This window comes from Catharus ustulatus, chromosome 3, assembly GCF_009819885.2.
Source record: "Catharus ustulatus isolate bCatUst1 chromosome 3, bCatUst1.pri.v2, whole genome shotgun sequence".
NCBI lineage: Eukaryota > Metazoa > Chordata > Aves > Passeriformes > Turdidae > Catharus > Catharus ustulatus.
The window spans coordinates 97,948,115-97,969,286 of NC_046223.1; the positions used below are offsets into that span (position 1 = coordinate 97,948,115).

The window sequence follows — 21,172 nt, forward strand, 5'->3', positions numbered from 1 at the left end:
TCTTTATAAAACATCATAGATCTGTTGTAGTCGAATGTCTTAGCACAGGCAGACAATCTGTCTGTGGCTCTGCTACCTAGATTGTATGAAATTTTTTTGCTGTATTGAAACACTATCAATCCTCCAAGCTATTAATGTTGAAGTTTACTAAAAGACAATGTCTGGGTCAACAGGAACAAAAAACAGCTAAAGCACAAACCAAAGTAACCTAAAAATCTTTCTTTGTTGATAAAATCTGCTACTTGTAATCTGGTTTTCATCAGAGTTTTAGGCATCAAGAGCCCTTTTATCTTCAAAGAATTGATATCGTTTTACAAAAGATTAAAATATCCCACGTTCAGCTAAAAAAATAAATTAATAGGGTGCTCAGAGCAACTGCATGAAGCTTTATAAATTGTTTTATTACAACATGTTTCCCATTTTGCAGGACTGGGACCATAACACCACACTGAGCCCTCTTCAATATTCTTTCACACCAAGAGTATGCTGGTCTTCATGTTCTGTTTTAAATGTATTGATTAACATTCCAGCAAAATAAATAAACCTGAGAAAAGTGCAGCACTTTGCCTTGAATACAAAAAATTAAACTCTGGTACACCAGAGTTCTCAGAACCTCTGTAAATTAGATTTTAGAACTTCCCCCTGCACATCAGTGCAGAAATTAATTAATGTCCCAGACAATATTTGATTTCATGCAGTAAACAGGAAGATTTTATATTTGTTCTTTAAAGGTAGTTTGAGCAAAAACAGTTTCTGGGGAAGTAGATTTGTGCCAGTGATTGCCTAATATTGGCCATACAGTCACTTCATGCTGAGCTGGCAGAGTTGGTCAGTCCAGCAGCGTCTGTGACATGCTCCTGGGCTGTTGGAAATTTCCCTGTGAAGGGCGAAGTTTCCTCTCTGGATGAACCAGACCACTGGTTCTCACTGAGTGAGAAAGCCACAGGTTCAACTCCTGCCACAAGATGAAGCACAAAACAGGGTTTTGTTTCTCAGACCATATATATCAAACATTGGTCATGACCATAGGCTGGTGCTTGAGGAAGAGCTCAGCCTTCCTCATGGAGCAGACACAACCTGAGTTTGGTTGCAATCTCTGAGGAGCACTCTGGGAGGAGTCTCAAACATGTTACCATGGCTTTGCCTAGAAAAGCAGAGTACTGAGATCTATGTTCCCATCTGTCCATGTCCTTTGATGTCTGATATGTGATGATCCAGTATTCCCTCACACCACCAGCTGCAAGAGCAGATGGGATTTAGAGATCCTGATACTTGGGAGGTCTGTTCTCAGGCATTTCCATGTGTTCTCCCATCTCAGGGTCAACACAGACATAGCCTTGCTTCTTTGGAGCATCTGCCTTAGATTCACAGAATCATTTACTTTGGAAAAGGCCCCTGAGATCATTGAATCCAATTTTTAACGGAATGTTGCCAAGTGCACTGCTAAACTATATCCCTAAGTACCACATCTACACGTCCTTTAAGTACCCCCAGGGATGGTGAGTCAGCCATTTCCCTGGGCAGCCTGTTTTAATGCCTGATAATCGTTTAAATGAAGAAATTTTTCTAATAAATTTGTTGGAGAATATCCAAAGAAAAACAACAGAGCTGGTGAGGCGAAAAAAAAAAAAAAAAAAAAGAGGATGCATTGTGTTTTCATCTTTGTTCAAAGCAGGCATTCTTTCAAAATCCTAAGAAATTTCCCTGGAGAAAAAAAAAATTAATTTCTCCCTGTCTATTCAGTTCCTTCTATGGAATGTCTCTATAACCTCATGCTAGAGGTAAGCTATGTAAAAACCATGCTATAACTGCTAAAATCAAAATGAAAATGTATGAGATTATTGCAGGTATGTGCTCAGAGGTTAATTAAGTCATTACAGTCAAAGCAATTCTATGATTAAGATAACAGTCTGATAGTGCATCTAATTTGGTTCTGGATGATAAAAACAACAGCATTTGTTTGTTCCCATAGGTATGAAGACAAATCTAATGGATTAGTTGAAGTGGTGTAAAGCCTCACTATCCACATTTAGTTGCTGGATGTAACTAAACTTCCTCTCTGCTATAGATAAGCTATTGACTGACAGCTGCTCTCTGTCATTCTGATTTTTTGCATATGCTTTATTCACTTGTGGAATCACAGAATGGCTTGTGTTGCAAGGGACCTTAAAGATCATGTAGTTCCAATCCCGTGCCGAAGGCAAGGACATCTCCTACTGAACCACATTGCTCAAAGCCCCATCCAGCCTGGTCCTGAACACATCCAGGGATGGGGCATCCACAGCTTCTCTGGGCAGCCTGTTCCAGGGCCTCACCACCCTCACAGTCAAGAATTTCATCCTAAGATTTAACCTAAATCTCCAAGTTCAAAACTGATCACTCCTTGTCCTATTTTTCACCTGCCCAGATGAAAAGTCTCTCTCCCTCTTCTTTCAAAGCCCTGTTTAGGTACTGGAAGGTTGCAAGAGTGCCTTCTCTTCTCCAGGCTGAACATCCCCAGATCTCTCAGCCTGTCTTCACAGGAGAGGTGCTCCAGCCCTCTGATCATCCTGTGGCCTCCTGTGGACCTGATCTAAGGGTTCACATCTTTCTTCCGCTGAGGACATCTGACCTGGGCATACTACTGCAGGTGGGTTCTCACCCTAGCAGATGGACTTTTAATCTCTCTGTTATTGTCAATAATCTCTTTGATGTTGATACATTAGTATTTTTCAAAACAAATAAATTCCTCCTGGAGGTTCTGCTTGTCATCATCAGGTGGCAAAATCTAGATTCTGAGCTCATAAACAGCTTGTTAAAGAGATGTTTGAGATTTCATTAAAACATGAAGCATATTAAGAAAAGATAGAAGGAATAGAATTAAATTAGAAATTACTGCATGAAGTACTTAAAATTAATTAATTTAAACCTGGTGCTAATAACTGTCCCCTTTTGCTAAATAATGCTTAACAACCTACTATTTAATTAATCACATTGTGGTTCCTTCTTAGGCATTGCTATTATTAAATGCCATCAACAATCTTTACAGTAATAATTGCTTATGGAAAAAAGCCCAGTATTCCACAGCACTTCTAAGCAGCGAAGTTTTGATGAATGAGTTTGGATATTACCTGATAGTTAAATAATTTTTCATTTATCAGAGGAAATTAATTGATCCATGGAACTGTAGCAAAGTAAAAGAAATGTTGCATATAAAAGCTATAAAAGGCTATAAAAACAATTTTACACTTATTTGATTAACACTGAAATTTTCCTGATAAAATATTAGTTTTTATTCCTAAAATATAATCTCAAAGTTGTCCTCTAGGATGTGTTGATGCATGGTGAAAATTATGACCTTGCTATAAACATGATCCAGAAGTGAAATACCAGAGTTACATGAGGAATTTGCTCTCAAATGTCATGATCTGTTGCTCAAGGAAGCCTCATGCTTGTCAACAATGCTAGAAAACACAATCAACATCTGGCCTTAGCAAATGCTGACTTTTAATGACATCCACTCTATCTATAAGCTTAGGAACAAAATTCTTGACCTTCATTTCCAAAACGTCAAAGTTCTTTTGCTTTTATTTTATGTTCTGTAGCAGCATAGATGATTTTATATTTCAGCTGATCACTACAGAAGGGCAAGACAAGCATGTGCAAATGGGATATTTTAACAGATCATCTCTAAGACCACTAAACAAATACACACAGTAACATCAAAGAGGTGGCTCTAAAAATCAGTACTTTGGAAAAGGAGGCATAGGGTGAGACTAACAGGAAAAATTAAATTAGTATGTCTGCTCTCTTCCCACTTGCTTTTCTGAATAGACTAGATTTTAGGAAGAGATGTCCTTTAAAAGCTTTTCTGCCCCCAAGGGTTACTTTCTATTTTCCATTGGCTTCAGAAGAAGTTCATGGCAGTTAGGCAGAGGTCTTAAATTTAATGAGAAATATCTTAGCTGAAAGAAAGGTTCAAAGCCTAAAGAAATTTTGGGGAAAAAAGCATTTCTGTGTAATGACAGTGCAGCTGTTGAGAACCTCTGCTCTAAAAGGGAAGGACTCCCAGTGTAGACAGCTAAATTTGCAACAACACATTCAGCACTCAGCAGATTGCCTGTGTGTGTTCAGGGAGGACAAAATACTCTATTATAACCAGATAAAGTCAGCTATGGCATGACATGCTTATCTGGGACAGTACGACTGATAGCATGCCTGATAGCATAGCTGGGATAGCCCGTCACCCTGGTACAGAGTGAATGGCAGTGAGGCTAGGCTGCATATTTAAAAAAAAAAAAAAAAAATCAAGAATAAGGGACGAGACAGTAGCCCAAAAGCAGTCCAAAGCAGTTCCTAAGAGTCTTGCATTACAGTCTCCATTTTCTTGCATTTCTCTAAACTGCAAAAACTCAGCTTCTGTATCCAAACCTCACATGTCCTGCTGCTACTACTTGAAAGTTGCCTGCTCCTCCAGGCTCAGAACTCACCAGAACCCCCAAGGACACCTCCAGGCTCAGAACTCACCAGAACCCCCAAGGACAGCTCTTTTTCATTGTTGACCCACCCAGATCCTAATCCTTACTGCTCCCTCTTTAAGTTGCAGCTCAGAGTTTCCTGTTCAAGTTCTTCTAAGTCACCCCCAGTAGTCGGCATTGGGTCACTTACCCTTCTGTCCTCTGCAGATTTCAGAATTACCCCTAACACCCTCTATTTGTCACCGAAGTCCTGCTCAATCTGCTACAGTCATTTAATCCCACCTCCTCACTTAGGAGGCTACCACTAATCCAAAATCACTTTGACTTCTTGTGCAAACTAACTGTTCTTGTCTACACTTTGTCAAGGGTAAAATTTAAGAGCAGAATGGGGGAAAATAATTGCAGGAAAACACCTGTTACTTTAACCTTACAACAAGTAACAAGATGTGCTAAAAAAACCTCTAACCCAAAGGGAAAAAAAAGGATGACTTTTTAAAATACTTTTGACTCCAAAGCCCCAATTCAAATTTGTGCTTTTCCTTGTCTTTTAGTCATCCTTAACTGGACATATATCAAAAATGTAGAAATAAATTTAAGTTTTCTTGTACTGTAATAAAAAAGCACTACATAAGGTTTGTGAAGAGATTTCAGGAGATGGAAAAGTCTGTCGACATCTCCTTATCTTTTCCCAATTTAGGCCTTTCTTACAGAAGACTTGGAAAACCAGAGAGCTATTTAGAACGTGTTTTAATGAAAGGAATGATAATGCAAGCTAATCCAATAGCCGCAATAACACATTAACTAATGATAAGGGAAGGGCATTAACTAACGATAGCAGCAAGACTCTCATTTCCTCGTCTTCAACAATCTCATATTTAACCTTCTATTTCCTTTTATATTAATGGTGTATTTGTCAAAAGAGTAAGATACTTTATAAACAAGAGAGAGCCACCATTATTTTGGGTTTTTTTCTGAATTCCATTGTTTTATATAACTTTTGGAAAGTTTACGGACCATGGATAGTGTCTGAAGTAGCATGGTGATTTCACATATGGCACTGGGGAATTTGAGGCATTCCCACTGCATTGTGTGCCACAGAACCTCACACCAGCCCATCCTTTGTCATCACTGGGATCAGATACTGATGAGCACCCAGGATGGTTTGTGGCATGTTTCCTGAAGTCTCTTGGCACTGCTGCATGATGAGCATTGCTGTGAGCTAGATTTACAACACACAGTACAGCACCAGGACTTATGCAAACATTGCATATTGTGCAGAAGACAAATCGTTTTGTTGTTTGGTGAAAAGGTATGGATGGAAACAATATTGTTTCACTCTTAGGACAGTCTGAAACGCCAGAATTAGTAAATGGCAGAGTTTTACATCTTATAGCTCGTCCATGGTCGAAACAACACAAAAAAATTACAAAATCACAGATTCAAGTAGGCTGGAAAAAGCCTCTGAGATCATCAACCTGTGACCTAATATCACCTCGTCAACTAGATCATGGAACTGAGTGCCATGTTAATTCTTTCCTTAAACACCTTCAGGGATGGTGACTCCACCTCCTTCCTGGGCAGTCCATTCCACTGCCCAATCACCCTTTCTGTGAAGAACTTCTTCCTAATGCCCAACCTAAACCTCCTCCGGTGCAGCTTAAGGCTGTTCTCTTCTCCTGACACTGGTTGCCTGCAGGAAGAGGCTGACCCCTGCTTGACTACAGCCTCCTTTCACGCAGCTGTAGAGTGATTAGGCTGCTCTGAGCCTCCTCCAGGCTAAACAACCCCAGCTCCATCAGCCAATCCTCACAGGACTTGTGTTCCAGACTCTTCACCAGCCCTGCTGCCCTTGTCTGGACATGCTCCAGCACCTCCATGTCCTTGAAATGAGAGGTTCAAAACTGGATACGGGAATTGAAGTGTGGCATCACCAGTGCCAATGTCGTGGTTTAACCCCTACAGCTGAGTGCAGGATAAAAGCTAGAAGCCCCCTAACTTCTTCCTAAAAATTCTAATTCCTGAGCAACAATACTTCACAGCTTCCACAGGAGTATATAAAGAGATCTCTCAGTCATACTGGTTCTGTTTTGATTTTTTACTGTCTGCATTTTCTAATGAGGGATTGACATCACATCAAACTAATATCATTGTTAAAAACAGTATGATTGTAATGCCAGCAATACACTTGCCAAGGTCATTCCTTGATCTATTCACATTCAAAATACTGATCACTCCCCAGAGTACCTCTTCTCTGTCAAATGTTCAGCCACCAGTGCACCCTGGATCAAGAAGGCACCAAAAGTGACTTAACCTCTTCTGAGGCCTCTAAAAGTTGCAGCAAGAAGGTCACCTTCTGACTCTGAATGGGCTTATCAGGTTTATTCAGAGAGCATCCAATGTAAAGAAAGTCCATGGTCCATCAAATTAATTTTTGGAATTGCCATATTCTAAAATCATACCTTATTATTTTCATGATCATGCCTGCATTTGTGCAAAAATGTGAGAATGAATGGGAACATTAAAGAAAGTACAATCACTTCTGTTCAAATCAGTATACGCAATTCAGAAGTATCTTTCTGGGACAAAAAGATAAAATTTGTAAAAGAATTCATTTTGGGTGCCTAAAAGGGAGGTGCATTAGAATTATCGAAGTAGCTGCAGTTATCAAAACCTATTTTATTGAGAGATTTGCATTTCAATGGATATTCATTTCTCTATCTGGATCTATCTTAACTATGTCTTTCTAGATACATGAAATAACTCATCGACCAGAATCTAATGATTAAGCTTATCCAGCAGTGCCATTGTATAGCAGCTGCTAGTCACACAGTATCTCCATGGAGCCCTGCTGGAGTCAATAGAGCTCTGCAAAGGGGCCCAGATGTGCCTGCATGCAGCCCATTGGGGAACTCAGAGTGTAGACATTAAGTCTGATTCTCCCTTTCAAATAGCACATTTAGTCTGGCTCTTTGGAAAACTGAAAGTGCACATAAATTCCATAAATTTATCTGTACCAAAGAATTCCTTTTCTAATATTTGCCAGTCTGAAGCTTCTCTTTGATCACTGGCAGATATGAGAATTTGGGCCAAATGAAATTATTTAGATGCCTAGATAGCTCATCATTGACCCATATCTTTTTCAAAAGTGTGCCTGAAAGACATTGAGCATTTGATTTATTACAGGAATGTGCTAGGAAAGAGGTAGATACTGCTGTTTCCATCCTTATGAAATGCCTACTAATCACTGGTAGGAGAGAACTCTTACTGTCAGTAAGTGTTTAGGGATTTGGTACAACATGAACCAGAAGAGAATGAGAGGAAATCATCAGCATCGTTAAACAGTCTGGTGGTTTGATCACTCCTTGCAAAGACACAGAGGATGTAGGCTCAACCAAGCCTGTATTCCAATATCACTCAAAATGTGAATGCAATAAAAAAAGTAGAATTTGAGAAGTCTAAACTTTCTAAAAGGTGTCAGATTTACACATATAGATAATCTATAGCTAACCCTAAAAGTCTTGCTCCAATATAATATTTTGAGCTTGCCCTGGCAAGCAGGCAACAGGCTGGTCAGCATCAACAAAATTCAGGCAGATGCTGTGGCAAAAACTTAGAGGGCATTTAAAGCATCATGTAGCAGCTCAGCAAATGGGACTATGGATCTAAGCAGAACTCAAATATTGGATGTATGTTCCTAAATCCATTTGTGAAATTGAAACATTCATTAAATTCTTCAGAAAGCTATCTCACTTTTTTTTTCTCTTTGCTTTTGGTGCATATACATGTACACATGGAAAAAGTCCAAATTGGGTAGAGCAATTGTAGACTATTGGCTATCAGGACTGATTAAAGCATTTGAACATGAGCTTAATTTAAACACACATGTAAGTGCATTAAAACCAGTAGATCTAAAGTGACCTTGATGCTGAAGTTGAAGATGTTAAGTATGTAGCTTCTGGAGAAGCAATTAAGAAGAATTGGGAAAAGTGAATATATATATATAGATACATACATATATATATATGCATACATATATATATATACACACACACATACATATATAAAATTTATGGGTTTTTTAACCAAAACATCTTAATTTTCAAATCCTTGCCTGAATAAGTGTTTTTGTACACATCCTTTATAGTCCTATTTAGTTTTTATTGAAAACTAAGCAAATGAGAAAATCAAGTTTTGATCCTTTTCAAATGAAGAGTAAAACTAATATATTTGTTGGAAGCAGGAACAAATAAGCACCAAAAAGCAGAGGCATATTTCCCCTTGGATGTCACTATTTGTGCTTGCTATATTGACCTGAATCTCACTGCATTTTATCCACAGTCCATCATGTAATTGTGTTTTTCTGAGAAAAGCCTGCTTTATTCCTGAAAAGATTCTGACTTTGTTTAGAGCCTTAGGATCCCCCTTCCATCCCCAATCCAAGGTAATACATTTCACCCCTAAACACAAAGCTGGTATTTACTAAAATGAGGTGGGAAATCTGGGCTCAGCGACTCCCTGTGTTTCACACCATGCTACTTCTCAGAGAACAAGACGCCTAACACTGCTTAAGAGCATTTGCTATTATTCTGCAAAGGAAGAAAAGATGGAGATGCCTTCTGACCTCACAAAAGATGTTTCCTAGGTAGCCAGATGACTGTCTGCCCCTCATCAGCATTCCCTCTTAACCCTGCAGCCTAATCTAACCCAGATCTTATTGACTGCAGCAGAGAAGACATCACCGTGCCAGTGGCCCTCTGATTACATTATTAGTTGATAAGGCTTTGTAATTAACCCTCAAACTCTCCTCAGTAAATCTCCAATTTCACCCCTCAGAGACTCTGAGTAGATGCTACTACACTATAGGGCCTCAGAAAGCTACTAATGAAGTGTGTAATGAGGCTTTTTAGAGTCAGAAGATTGAGGGAAAACAACCCAAAGATAAATAAAAGGCATATAAAAGATGAGGGTTCCTTTTCTAGTGATTTTCCTCATATCTTCTATTAAGAATATTTCTCAGGGGTGGCTTCAAAACAATTCCTAATTTAAAATGTAGAAGAGTTAATGGCAAATTGAAGTTTACCTTAAAAATTAAAAAAGGCTTGGACCACTGGTGCACAGCAATTGATAATGTGGACAGAGGACATTAATTTCTCTAGCAAGGAAGGTATGCTTTAACTCTCAATCTGTGATATTTATGCATCACACCCTCTCCCCATCATGTACACACTTACCCATGGCCTTTTCTGTGTACACTTCCCAAGGGGTGTGTGTCTTAGGAGAAATACCCACAAATTTGTTTGGCACTAAAGAATAATAGCGTCTGCACTGTCATGGGCAAAGATGGATGAAAACCCATAGGGCTGGTCTTATGCATTGCTTTCAATTTTCTCTTTTGGCTTCCACTTTCTCATGTTGTAAGCGTATTATGGAAAAGATTTCTTTTTTTTTTTTTTTTTTTTTTTTTTTAAATGGAGATTTCCCATCTATCTTAGAGGAGCCTGTGCTGTTCCATGATTTCTGCTGAGCCGAGGGGTCTGGCACCTAAGTGCTGTCAGATCTGGTTGAGGTTTAATCTCCTTGTTGTCTGCTTTGGTAACATTTTTGTTGCCATAATAAAGTCCACAGAACAGAACATGTGGACATGCCTTGGATAACAGTCCAGATAAGTATTAAGTTAGTGTGGCCATGGATAGATCCAATCTCTCACTCTGAAAAGAGGAAGAGCAGTGAAAGGCCATTCTTTTGCTCTGGTTTACTATAAGCCCAGAAAACATGTCAACAATTTCAGGCTTTAGACATATTAGCTTACAATATTGAATAATGTGTTTTGTGTTGAGATACCAGACTGTGAGTAAGAGTGGCTGAAATATGGGCATACGTCATGCTCTTCAGGTGTGCTATGGGTGTAAACAACCCACAAAACAAAGATATTAAACACATGAGGGGGGCACAGATGCTCTCTGTGAGGGTGATTCATAATTTAACTTACTCATTCTATACAGTGGCCAAAATCTGGCAGATTAATTTAACTTAATTTTGGATTGTCAAGACAATTTCAAGTATCACTGGTATTGTACTGTGGCAGTTTGCCAAGTAATTTGTACTATGGCAGATTCCCTTCCTCATTGAAAGACTATTTTTTTGTACTAGCTGTGTGCTCACATATTTGTCTACCCACCCATCACCTTAAGGTGTCTGGACTACCAGAAACACCAAAGTCTGCCATTACAGGTTTACAAAACAGAAGTACACATTGCTGTCACTGAATTTATTTGACTGTAGCTTAATCTATTTCATCTTCATAGTTTCCTGTGAGTCACTTCAGAGCATAATGGAAAACTTCAGCAAAGCATGACTCTTCATTTGTGTGACTGATACCAGTATGATCTTCAAATAGAGTGTATTTACTTTGGCTAAAAGCTATTGTTATCAATTTTGACTAAATGGTGAAATGTTTTCAGAGACTTTCACAACACTTCAAAAAAAAGATATTGAAAATGGAATTTGCTATTTCTACAGTGTTATTCTGTTCATTTACATAATCAGTATATTAAGTACTTTTTTCCTGAAAATGAAAAGTATCAAATAACCGGATTCTCTTCAGTTTTTCAGAATTCCTCTCCTAGTCCAGAGTATAAAATTCTTGTTTTATTTTAAGCTTTTCTCTCTGGATCCCAGTGTCTCTGATGCTTCCATCTCAGCTTTGCTTGGTTTTTGTCATGAATACAGACAAATGACATTTATGAGGTTGGAAGGATACCCTTACCCACAAATCATGTGGGTCAGTCTCTCTTCCAGGATTGCACAAAATTTTTTTAGGATAGGGACAGACACTCCCTTTGTTTCAGCTATCCATTCCATAAACTGCTCAGTTGTTTTGATCTTTAATATAAATGAAAATATCTAGCACTATATGTCGTGCTTTCTATAACTACTGCCTTCCAACACAGTTTAACTTCATCTTCAGTAGGATCGCAGCAGAGCAATGGACTGAATAGAAGGGCTCGCATTTCATTTCTAGTATACCAAAAGTGGAATCTGAACAATTTTTTATAATCAATAGTGAAAAATAATTTTAAAAAAATTATAAATATCAACATTTTTTCCCAGGCCTACTGGGAGTCAACGTAATTTCCACATTAAATAGAACTTCTGGCACCATTCCAAGGAAACAAAACGTTGAAAGGAAGCAGATTCAGGTATGTCTGTCTCCACCACAGCAAGTCTGATTGCAATATAATTTGCTCAAATGCAATTTCCTAATAATACTAATAAATTACACTGCCCTTCAAATTGATGTTATTGGACTAAGTAGTGCAACATGCTACTTAGTTTTTTGAAACATAAAGAAAGAATTGAAATGCATTTATCTTCAGAGAGTAATCTAGCTATTTAGGTGAATTTAATTTTTAAAAAATCCAGAAAAGATTGAGCCCTTTTATGCTATAGCTATACTCAGAAGTGAGCCAGGTCCATTACCTGAACCTTTGGTCAAGCTTTCTCATCCTACAGTGAGACTGGCTGCATCCAGCAGAGCTGGTCCCTGAGCCATGTCTTGGCCCTCTCCGGAGGTGAGCAGCTGGCCTAGGCTGGAGCTGGGCTGGGGATGCTGCTGGCTGTGCTATCTCTCTGACAGAGGTGGTGATCAAATGGCTGTGGTTGGGTGTATGACCTGCTTCTGTCACCTTTATAAACCAGCAGTGGCAGACTATGCACTTATTTTTTTTTGCCCCCCAGCTTGGAGTAAAATATACTCCTTTCCAAAAGCAACTTAAAAGATATTATTTCAGAATTTTAATGCTTCTATTACATAATTTACATTTATCTGTTTGTAATTATTTATTCAGATGCAAATATGCATTTATATTGTTTAGAAACTTTTAATGTTCCATTTGCTGAATCTTTGAGCAACACAAACGTGCAAAATAGGGCTTACTTTTGTCAAAGCATAAACAGAATTTAAATGAGAAAAAAAATCCTTGCAAAGATGTCTAACAATACTCAGAGGAGAAACAGGCACACATGTCAACGTCTGTTGAAGGTTGAGTGAAGGCTGTTCTAATTTTCATTTAATTGTATTCAGGATAGTGATGGAAAACTAGGCTTTTTCTTATGAAATCCATCCACTCTTGTTTTGAAGCCAATAAATATTTTTATACTGCCAAAACTATCAATATTCGGCTTTTATTACAAGTCTACTGGTGCTCTGGCAGACTGCAGTTCTGAGCTACCCTGTCACCCCAGCAGAGGACTCAGAGAATTAAACCCCCATTTTATTTTTGTGCACTAGCTCCCTCCATCTGGGTAAACAAGCTAAAAAACCAGCAAATGCAGCTGACATCTTGAATTATGTAATTTCTCATAACACATGCCAGAAATGCTGTTCAACCCTGCTATACATGCAGGAATGCTGTTCAAAGCCCTGGCCTCTGGTTCAGCAGCATGACAGTGGTACAAATGGTGCTCCACATGCAGTGGGGATTGCTGAGCCATGCTGGAGGAGGAAAGAAGGCTCCATAACCATTATCCATTGCTATATCTGCCAGACAGAAAAAGCAACCACAGTGACTGGGACACAGATATACTGGGAGGAGATGGCTTGTGGTGATAATCCAAGTTTAGGATCACTACTTTGTATTTCTGTGCAACAAGAAATTTTTTCTCTGGTTTAGGATTGCTGAAATCTGTAGATTTTTGCAAGAAGGACTTACAAGAACCGGAATAGTTGTCATATTTCTGCTTGGAGTTCACTGGAAAAACCTGTGAATGTTAGGCAGATTCAAGGTGTTGCCTGTTAGTTTAAGGAAAAACTGAGGACTTAAAAGATATCTGTCAGCAGGAGCAGCTTGGCTGCTTAGTTATTCTTAGTCCAGTGCTAGTGACAAATTTTCAACAGAACCCCTAATAGTACTTTACAATGTTACAAAAAGCTTCCTTCTTTTCTGACTGGTTAGTGGTAACTATGCCATGAAATCCTCTGGGGCCATGAACAAGCACAGCTGTCAAGCCCAGTACATGCATCAGCAGTGCACCCGTGCTTTAATCAATTAAATTTTGAGTGGTGTATTTGCAATACATGGAAAACTGACAGAAGACACAACATTTGATATTGGCCTACTAATAACCACCTGCCTTCAGGATTTAACAAATCAGGAATACTTTCTTGAAATGTATTCTTTATTTGAATATGTATCTTTATCTATGTTCAATTGCTGTCTGAATCTATTTATAAGCTGTAGTGGTCTAGGGCAGGCACCAAGAGCTGCCAGTCACTGAAAAATTTGTGCTGCTACCCAGATTCCCTTGTGGGAGGCCCAACCATAGCTGAAAACAAAGAACAGCACAGAACATATTTTATTTGGTTTAAGTGCTTGGAAAGCTAGAACAGTGTCTAAGAAAAGATTTCAGTTTGTGGCACAAATAAGATAAGACACACCCTCCAAAACTGGGATGACTGCAACCAAACTGTCTCTGAGAATGACCCCTGGCCTATCACAGTGCCCAGAACCCAGCCAGGCAGTGGCTGGGACAGTACAATAAGCAATGAATTTGGAAACTCTTCAATAATAGTGAAAGTTGATGGCATTCTTGCAGTTTGCAAGGTAAATGATTAAATTTAATTAAGCCAAAAGGATTTTTGCCTGGTGTTTTTGTTTTATTTTATGACAAGGGTAGTCAACCATGTGGTATTACCTACAGAACAGTAAACAACACTTGGTCAAAGGTTTCACTCCTAATTTCTTTAGTTTATATCCCAGGCCAAAAGATAAAATTGCTAAGCCATGAGAAACATCCAGTCACATTAATAGAATCTACAGATTTTAAATCAGGCTACCACTTTGAAACTCCCCTGACAAGTATATTTACAGTTTACTTATAAAATGATATATTGAAAAGATAAAAAGGAAAGGAAAATAAATATCTATTGGAAAACATATATAGCTACATATTTCCCTGTAGTTTTAAGACTTGCTTTAGTTATTTAATAGGCCATATAGTAGGTAGTATGAATGGTAGCATGAATGAAAAATAACCCAGTCAAACAAAATCCTCCATGTGTTTAAGTGAGTATGATACAGTATAGCTGATACATAAAGCTCTGATTAAAAAGGTGTAAAATTCACAATATATATGGTTCAATTATATATTTAATATTATATCCAGTATAGAATAGAGCATATGTTCTATTTCAGAGAAAGCAATGAAATAACAAAAAAATATGATACAAACCAATCCTTCTTAAAAAAAAAAATCAACACTTTGAACTTTTGGCATAAAATATGTATATATTTCCTTCAGAAAAGATAAAACTCATTCAGAAGTAGAGGGATGGAAGAAGATGGCAGGTTTTCATCCAGCAACCACAAGAAACTGTAGCTAAGTTAAAATGAAGCCAAAAAAAATTACCTTTTAAACTACAGATATTTTTTCCTATGGAAGGTGACCATTGCCCATAAGACAAAAAGAAAAGTTATCCAAGTCATGACAGCTCCCAGAAAGGTGTAGTGAAGCTTACTTTTGATGATCTCCGAGTGGTCTTTGCCCAATGGATTTTAATAATGACTCTGGTCGAACTGATAATTTTGGCGATGTCTTGGGGCTAGTATCAGAATCTCCACTTTCTTCATCTCCCATGGCCTTAATATAGCTCCCACTTCTCATTCTTCTGCACGGGATCTCTTCATCTTTCCCACCAGCTGGGTATCCTCCCCATTCATCCTGAGGTACCTAACAGAGACCATAAAACACACACACAGAATGTGCTTTATTCTTTTCATATGTTTAAATACTTCCTTCCATTTTTCATTTTACAGAGACAAGACATGAATTTTTTATTCTTCATAAACAGATTGATTATAAAGAGATTTCTAAGAGTCCTAAATAGTTTTGCCATTTAATTTCAACTTCAGAGCTGGAAATTTTCAGTTTATAAATGTTAGAACCCAAGGAACAATGAAGTCATGAATTGTGAACTGAGCTGCAATATCTATTTGTAGACATGCTCCAAACTGCAGGAAGCAGCTTTAAGTTTGCATATAAATTTTCATCTGATAAGAGTATCAGGTATCTTAGACCTGAAACTCAATGAAAGCTGAGCACATTGGGGTTTATGACCAACAGTCCTCATAAGGGTCTTTCAGGGAGGTGAATGGTGCATTTAAGATAAACTAAGCCATGATCTTGACATAAATAGATAGGATTATGATTTAGGGTAAACTTCTGTGGAAAAAAAGAAAAAGTTGTAATTTGCCTTTTTTCTATTTAGCAACTGCAAAATAGTTGATAGAGACTGTAATATATCAGAAATGCAACTAGTTTGATATGCATGGTTGCAGGATTGCAGTTGCTTTTATGCAGTTCAAGTGATTTCCAAATAGTAAAATTTGTAGTCAGATAATCCATAGCTGGTGGGTGGAAATCTCCCTGCACCACAAATTATCAAACAATTGAGCAGAGTGGATTCTTCAATCCAAAGTGAAATCAGCCTTGTTTTAACGCTTATGATTAAACACAGCAAGCCTGTCTCTGCCAGTAATGCTTTTTTTTTTTTTTTAATTTAATCTTTCAAGGTGCTGAGACCTCTGGCTCTAATCCAGAAATACACTTATGCATTACTTAGTTTAAAGGATATAGACAACTCTGAAATGCATTATATGGACTCATGGTTAAAAAATAGGATGTGACAGGGTTCATTAGTGGACTGAGGCTGATGCCCTTGACAGCATCAAATCCTTTACCAACATTATGATTCCATCTAAATTAAGCAGTTTAATGCCTTTATTTACCAATATGCTATAGGTCTGAAATCTAAGTTAAACATCTATTTAGTAGTTTCTGCAAGGCAATATGTCTAATAAAGATTTTCAAGTCAAACATATTTGAAAGCTTCTATAGACAGAGTTCACTGTGGAGCTGAAGCAAATGCTCCCATTGGTTTCAGCAGTTTGGAGATTTGCTTTAATAACTAATATGATGTGCTTGCCATCTTTACAGCCCTTTGAAGATGAATTAGCCTCTCACACCAGGGGAACAGACCTGGGGCTTTGAGTCTTAAAAAGGGATTAAGAGAGAAATGAAGTTTTAAAAGGGTGTGAACAAGTAAAAAATAGAGATATTAAATTAAAAAGCCCAAGCTTAAGACAGAAAGAAAAAAAAAAAGACTGAAGATGAAGTCAGATAAGAAGAGATGAGACAGATTGCACATACAAGAAAAATGTTAGAGATAACTACCAGAGAAAAAGAGTCACGTTCTTACGCAAAATAATAGGACAGAACATGAATCTAAGTGAAATATGGGTTAGATCATGCAAAGAAACAAACTTTTCACATTATTCAGCTTTGGATGGCGATTGGAAAGGAAGCACTGAAAATCTTCCCAAACTGGAAGCCTATAAGCATGATACATAATTTTCTTTTCTCAGACTTAATACTTATAAGATTAATGTTGCAGGAGTGCTTTTTATGATTCTGAGACCTAAAAGATCATGTAGTCATAGTAGTCATTTAGTATTTAGAATGTTAAAAATTAAATTCAGCATTTTTAAATCTACAGCTGGCAACATTAGCAGTTGTAAAAACCTGAATTAGAGAGCTATTTTATTACTTGATATCATGTAAATATACTCTTTTTTTAAAATATTCTTTATTAAATATATGTCAGCATGGCTAAAGCCAAAATCTAAATGCTGAAAAAGCAGTTACTGGCATCTACATAGGCCCACTACAAGATATGCTGTTCAATTTTCAGTACTAAAACTGAATTATCATGTATTAATATTATTTTCTAAAAAAACCCCCAAAAACCTTCATAGCTTTTTTACAGAATAATTATTTTGGCTAGAAACTTCTTTCCTTCATTTTAGTTCAAAGATAATTAAATAGAAAGTTTAAAAAGACATTGATCAGTAACCTTTTACTTGCTCAAATGCAGAAAATTATTGCTTTCTCAACTTTATTTTTTCAGAAATTCCATGTTCAAATAACTAGATAAGGACTGGATTTAAATGAGTACAACACAGACTTATTTGTTGATTGAAGTTGCAATCTTATTTTAAAAGATAGGAATGACTGATTTTGTACATTTTGTACATCTAAAAAATAAGCTTCTTCACTGTGATAAAGACAAATCTTACAGTTCTGTGCTTTACTGTTTCTGTCGATTGCTTTTATTTTGCTATCTGTATTCATAAGTTATATGAATTCACATCACAGCTAAAGACCAAAGGTAAAAACCACAGAAGTCCTGCTGCATTTGTGCTTGCCAAGTGCTCATGGTACCCACAAGGCAACAAGAATCCCTTTCTAATCAGACCAACTCATCGGAGATCACATTTATGGTTGTTACAACATTATTAACAATTGAAATATCTGGGTTTTGTTGGATTTTTTTTCACAATGCAATGAACACAGTGAAAATGCTTCTGGAACCTGGTGAGGAAGTTTGTTCATGGGTTCTCTCAGGTTTCACACAGAGCTATGGAAAACAGCTGGAGCTTTTTTGTCATCTTCAAAATAAATATAAAATTTTACAAGAAAGGGCCCTTGACACTGTTTTGCCTCATGGACTGACAGTAGAAGCAAAAATTGAGTCCCAGTTATTTTGAGATATTATCAAAAATATTTAATGTCATATATGAGGGTCATTAAATATACATCTTCCAAAATATGGAAAGGGCTTTGCAACTTGCAGAAATTCTGTCTTACAATAGTTACCAGCCCCTGAAATTCCCATCTGCAGGGCTTGCAGCTGCTAATTTGGAATAATTACCCTAATTATCTACTTACATACAGTGATGAGTGCTGATGTTTATAATGTCTAAAAAGGCCTTCCTTCTGTTCAAGATATTAACATGAATCCTTGTATAAGTAGTTTCTATCCACAGAGGAGTTAGACTGCATATTACCATATGAATTTCCTTTTGTAAGAAAGGCTGGCTGACACCGTCTGGCTGCTGATCTGGTTACAGCTGTTACAGAGAATAATGAGGCTCCTTCAAAAGTATCACTCACTGTTGCTGTAAGGAGCCCCAGGTTCAGAAAATTTGATATCTTTCAATTGTCCATCTACTGACTCATTTTGTGATCTTTCATTAATCACCTAGGGTCAATTTTAGTAAAGTACTTGGTACCTAACACTTAGTACATGTTATGAAGCTGAACTGAAAGTGAATTCCAAAACCTTAGGAAGGATCCTAAATTCCCCATAAAGGCATTTAGGAGAGTTAGTTCCTTCAAAGAAGCATACAAAAAGTCCACCTAGTTAGCCATCAAAATGTAAACTGTGAAGAAAAGTCTGAAATAGTTCTCCTTGCTTGGACTCACTGTATCTGATTACAGGCAGTAGAAAGGCCTTCTGTTATTTCCCTGTCAGATCCTAAAATCATCTTTTGAAGAAAAAACTTTGGTTTGGGTTTGGCTTTTGTTTGTTTTGGGGGTTTTTTTTGTTGGTTTTTTTGTTTGTTTTTTGTTTTGGTTTGGTTTTTTTTGGTTGGTTGGGTTTTTGTTGGTTTTTCTTGTTGATTTTTTCAAAGAACAGTAGCCTTATTCTTTCCTTCTATGATGAAACAGCTGTGGAAGTGGAAGACCTTCTTTGTCACCTTCCAATCAATAATGTTTGGAGAGCTCAGGAAGAGGAAGACCTAGGGCTCATAAATAAACTGTTATGCTCTCCTTTTTTTGTCACTCCCAGCCTTTTCATTAAGGACTCACAGATTGCCTGGGGAGGGCTGGTAAGGAGAGAGGGGCTCCATTTACATGAAAGGGTGTGATGCAGCTTTGTGACCAGGCATTTAGCTGAAAAGAGGGAGCTTAGTTATAGCCTCTAGGCCAAGCATGAATTCACATAAATTTCTCATAAAAGAGTGTTTGGATAAAACTTGTGGAGCCTCATAACAAAGAAAGAAGTACAGTAATTTCACGAATACAAGCCGCACCAATTTGACCAAAATTTTGGTGGAAACCCGGAAGTGCGGCTAATATTCCGGGGCGGCTAATCTATTAACAAAATTCTAAAAGCTGCCAACACGGAAGTGAGAGCCCGCGGCAGCCCCAAGCCAAGCTGGAGCCCGGCGAGCGAAAGCGCCGCCGCGAGCCGCCGCGAGCCGCGAAAGCGCCGCCACGAGCCGCCGCGAGCCGCGGAAGCGCCGCCGCGAGCCGCCGCGAGCCGCGAAAGCGCCGCCGCGAGCCGCGAAAGCGCCGCCGCGAGCCGCCGCGAGCCGCGAAAGCGCCGCCGCGAGCCGCGGAAGCGCCGCCGCGAGCCGCCGCGAGCCGCGAAAGCGCCGCCGCGAGCCGCGAAAGCGCCACCGCGAGCCGCCGCGAGCCGCGAAAGCGCCGCCGCGAGCCGCGAAAGCGCCGCCGCGAGCCGCCGCGAGCCGCGAAAGCGCCGCCGCGAGCCGCGAAAGCGCCGCGGGGCGGGCGCGGCGCTCGCGAGGCGCGGCGCGGGGCGAGCGAAAGCGGCAGCGGGGCGGACGGCGAGCCCGGCGGCGGCAGCCCTGCCAGCCGGGCGAGCGAACGCGGCAGCGGGGCGGTGCTGACGGGAGAGGGGGGCCAGCGAGCCCGGCGGCGGCGGCAGCACCACCCGGCCAGCCCCGCCGAGCCGTGGCGCTGAGCTGGGCCACCCGGCCCCGTCGGCAACCATGAGCGGGCCGAGCCTGCCTGGCCCCGCCCCGAGCCAGTAAAGCCCGCTATGCCGCGATCCTCTTACTAATTGGCCAATTTGTGAAAGCTGCGCACGGATTCTCGCGACGAACGAAAGTGCGGCTAATATTCGGGGTGCGGCTTATCTATTGACAAAGACAGCAACATTGTCGAGGCACCGGGGGTGCGGCTTATAATCCGTGCGGCTTGTATTCGTGAAACTACTGTACCTTTGCTCCAAACTGAAATACATCCTGCTGCTTAGAATGTAATTCAGGGAATCAGAAGATGGTGTTTGACCTTCTATTGGCTAAAGAAGAAACCAAACTGTCATCTTCACAGTGGGTATTCCAGAAACTTTGTTACTACAAAAGCAAATTCCTTGCTTTAGATAAAATGACACTATCCTTGTTCTTTGTTAGAAGTTCATGTCTTAAAATACCCCTTAATACTAATTTTTTGGCTAAATGCCTAGAGTGTCACATGACCAGTTAATGGCCACAAAAGTTATGATTTCTGAACTTTATTTTAAATCTTATTTCTATCTCCTTTTTATGGAAACAGTATATATTTGTGTGAGTAGAGTTATTCTTTTCCTTCTTTTATTATTTTATATGTTTGACACTGTGTTTAAATTTCATTAAAATGAACCTCCTGCCCAGGTAAGCAGCAGAATCATCATCCCTGGAGGTATTTAAAAGATATGTAGATGTGACATGGTTTAGTGGTGGACTTAGCAGTGCCGAGTTAACAGTTGGACTCAATGATCTTAAAGAAAATTTCCAGTCTAAATGATTCTGTGTTTCTATCCTTCCTGTTGAGTGTACTGGTTGTGCACACACCAAATCTAACAGAAAAAAGATTTTGGACCCCTAACTGGACTTCAGCAGTAAGTCTGTCCCCTGATTCTCAGAAACAAAAACAAGAGCATGTTGTTAGGGAAAACAGGGAGGGGTTTAACAAAATTACAGGACAAACTAGAAATAATGGAATTGCTGAGATTGGAAGGGACTCTGGCAGTCTCTAGTTCAGCCTTCTGCCCAAAGCAGGGGCAGGTACAGCAGGTTGCCCAGGGCTGC

At 39.1% G+C, this 21,172-nt stretch overlaps 1 protein-coding gene across 17 annotated transcripts in view; it reads right to left on the minus strand.

Annotated features, from left to right (window-relative positions):
• The window catches only part of DLGAP2 (DLG associated protein 2), a 465,971-nt gene that overhangs the window by 62,057 nt on the left and 382,742 nt on the right, over positions 1-21,172 (minus strand). For all 17 annotated transcript variants that reach the window (XM_033054074.2, XM_033054084.2, XM_033054073.2 and 14 more), the window contains one exon: positions 14,974-15,185. In XM_033054074.2, the coding sequence (XP_032909965.1) occupies positions 14,974-15,185 (212 nt within the window). The remainder of the gene's footprint in view (positions 1-14,973; positions 15,186-21,172) is intronic.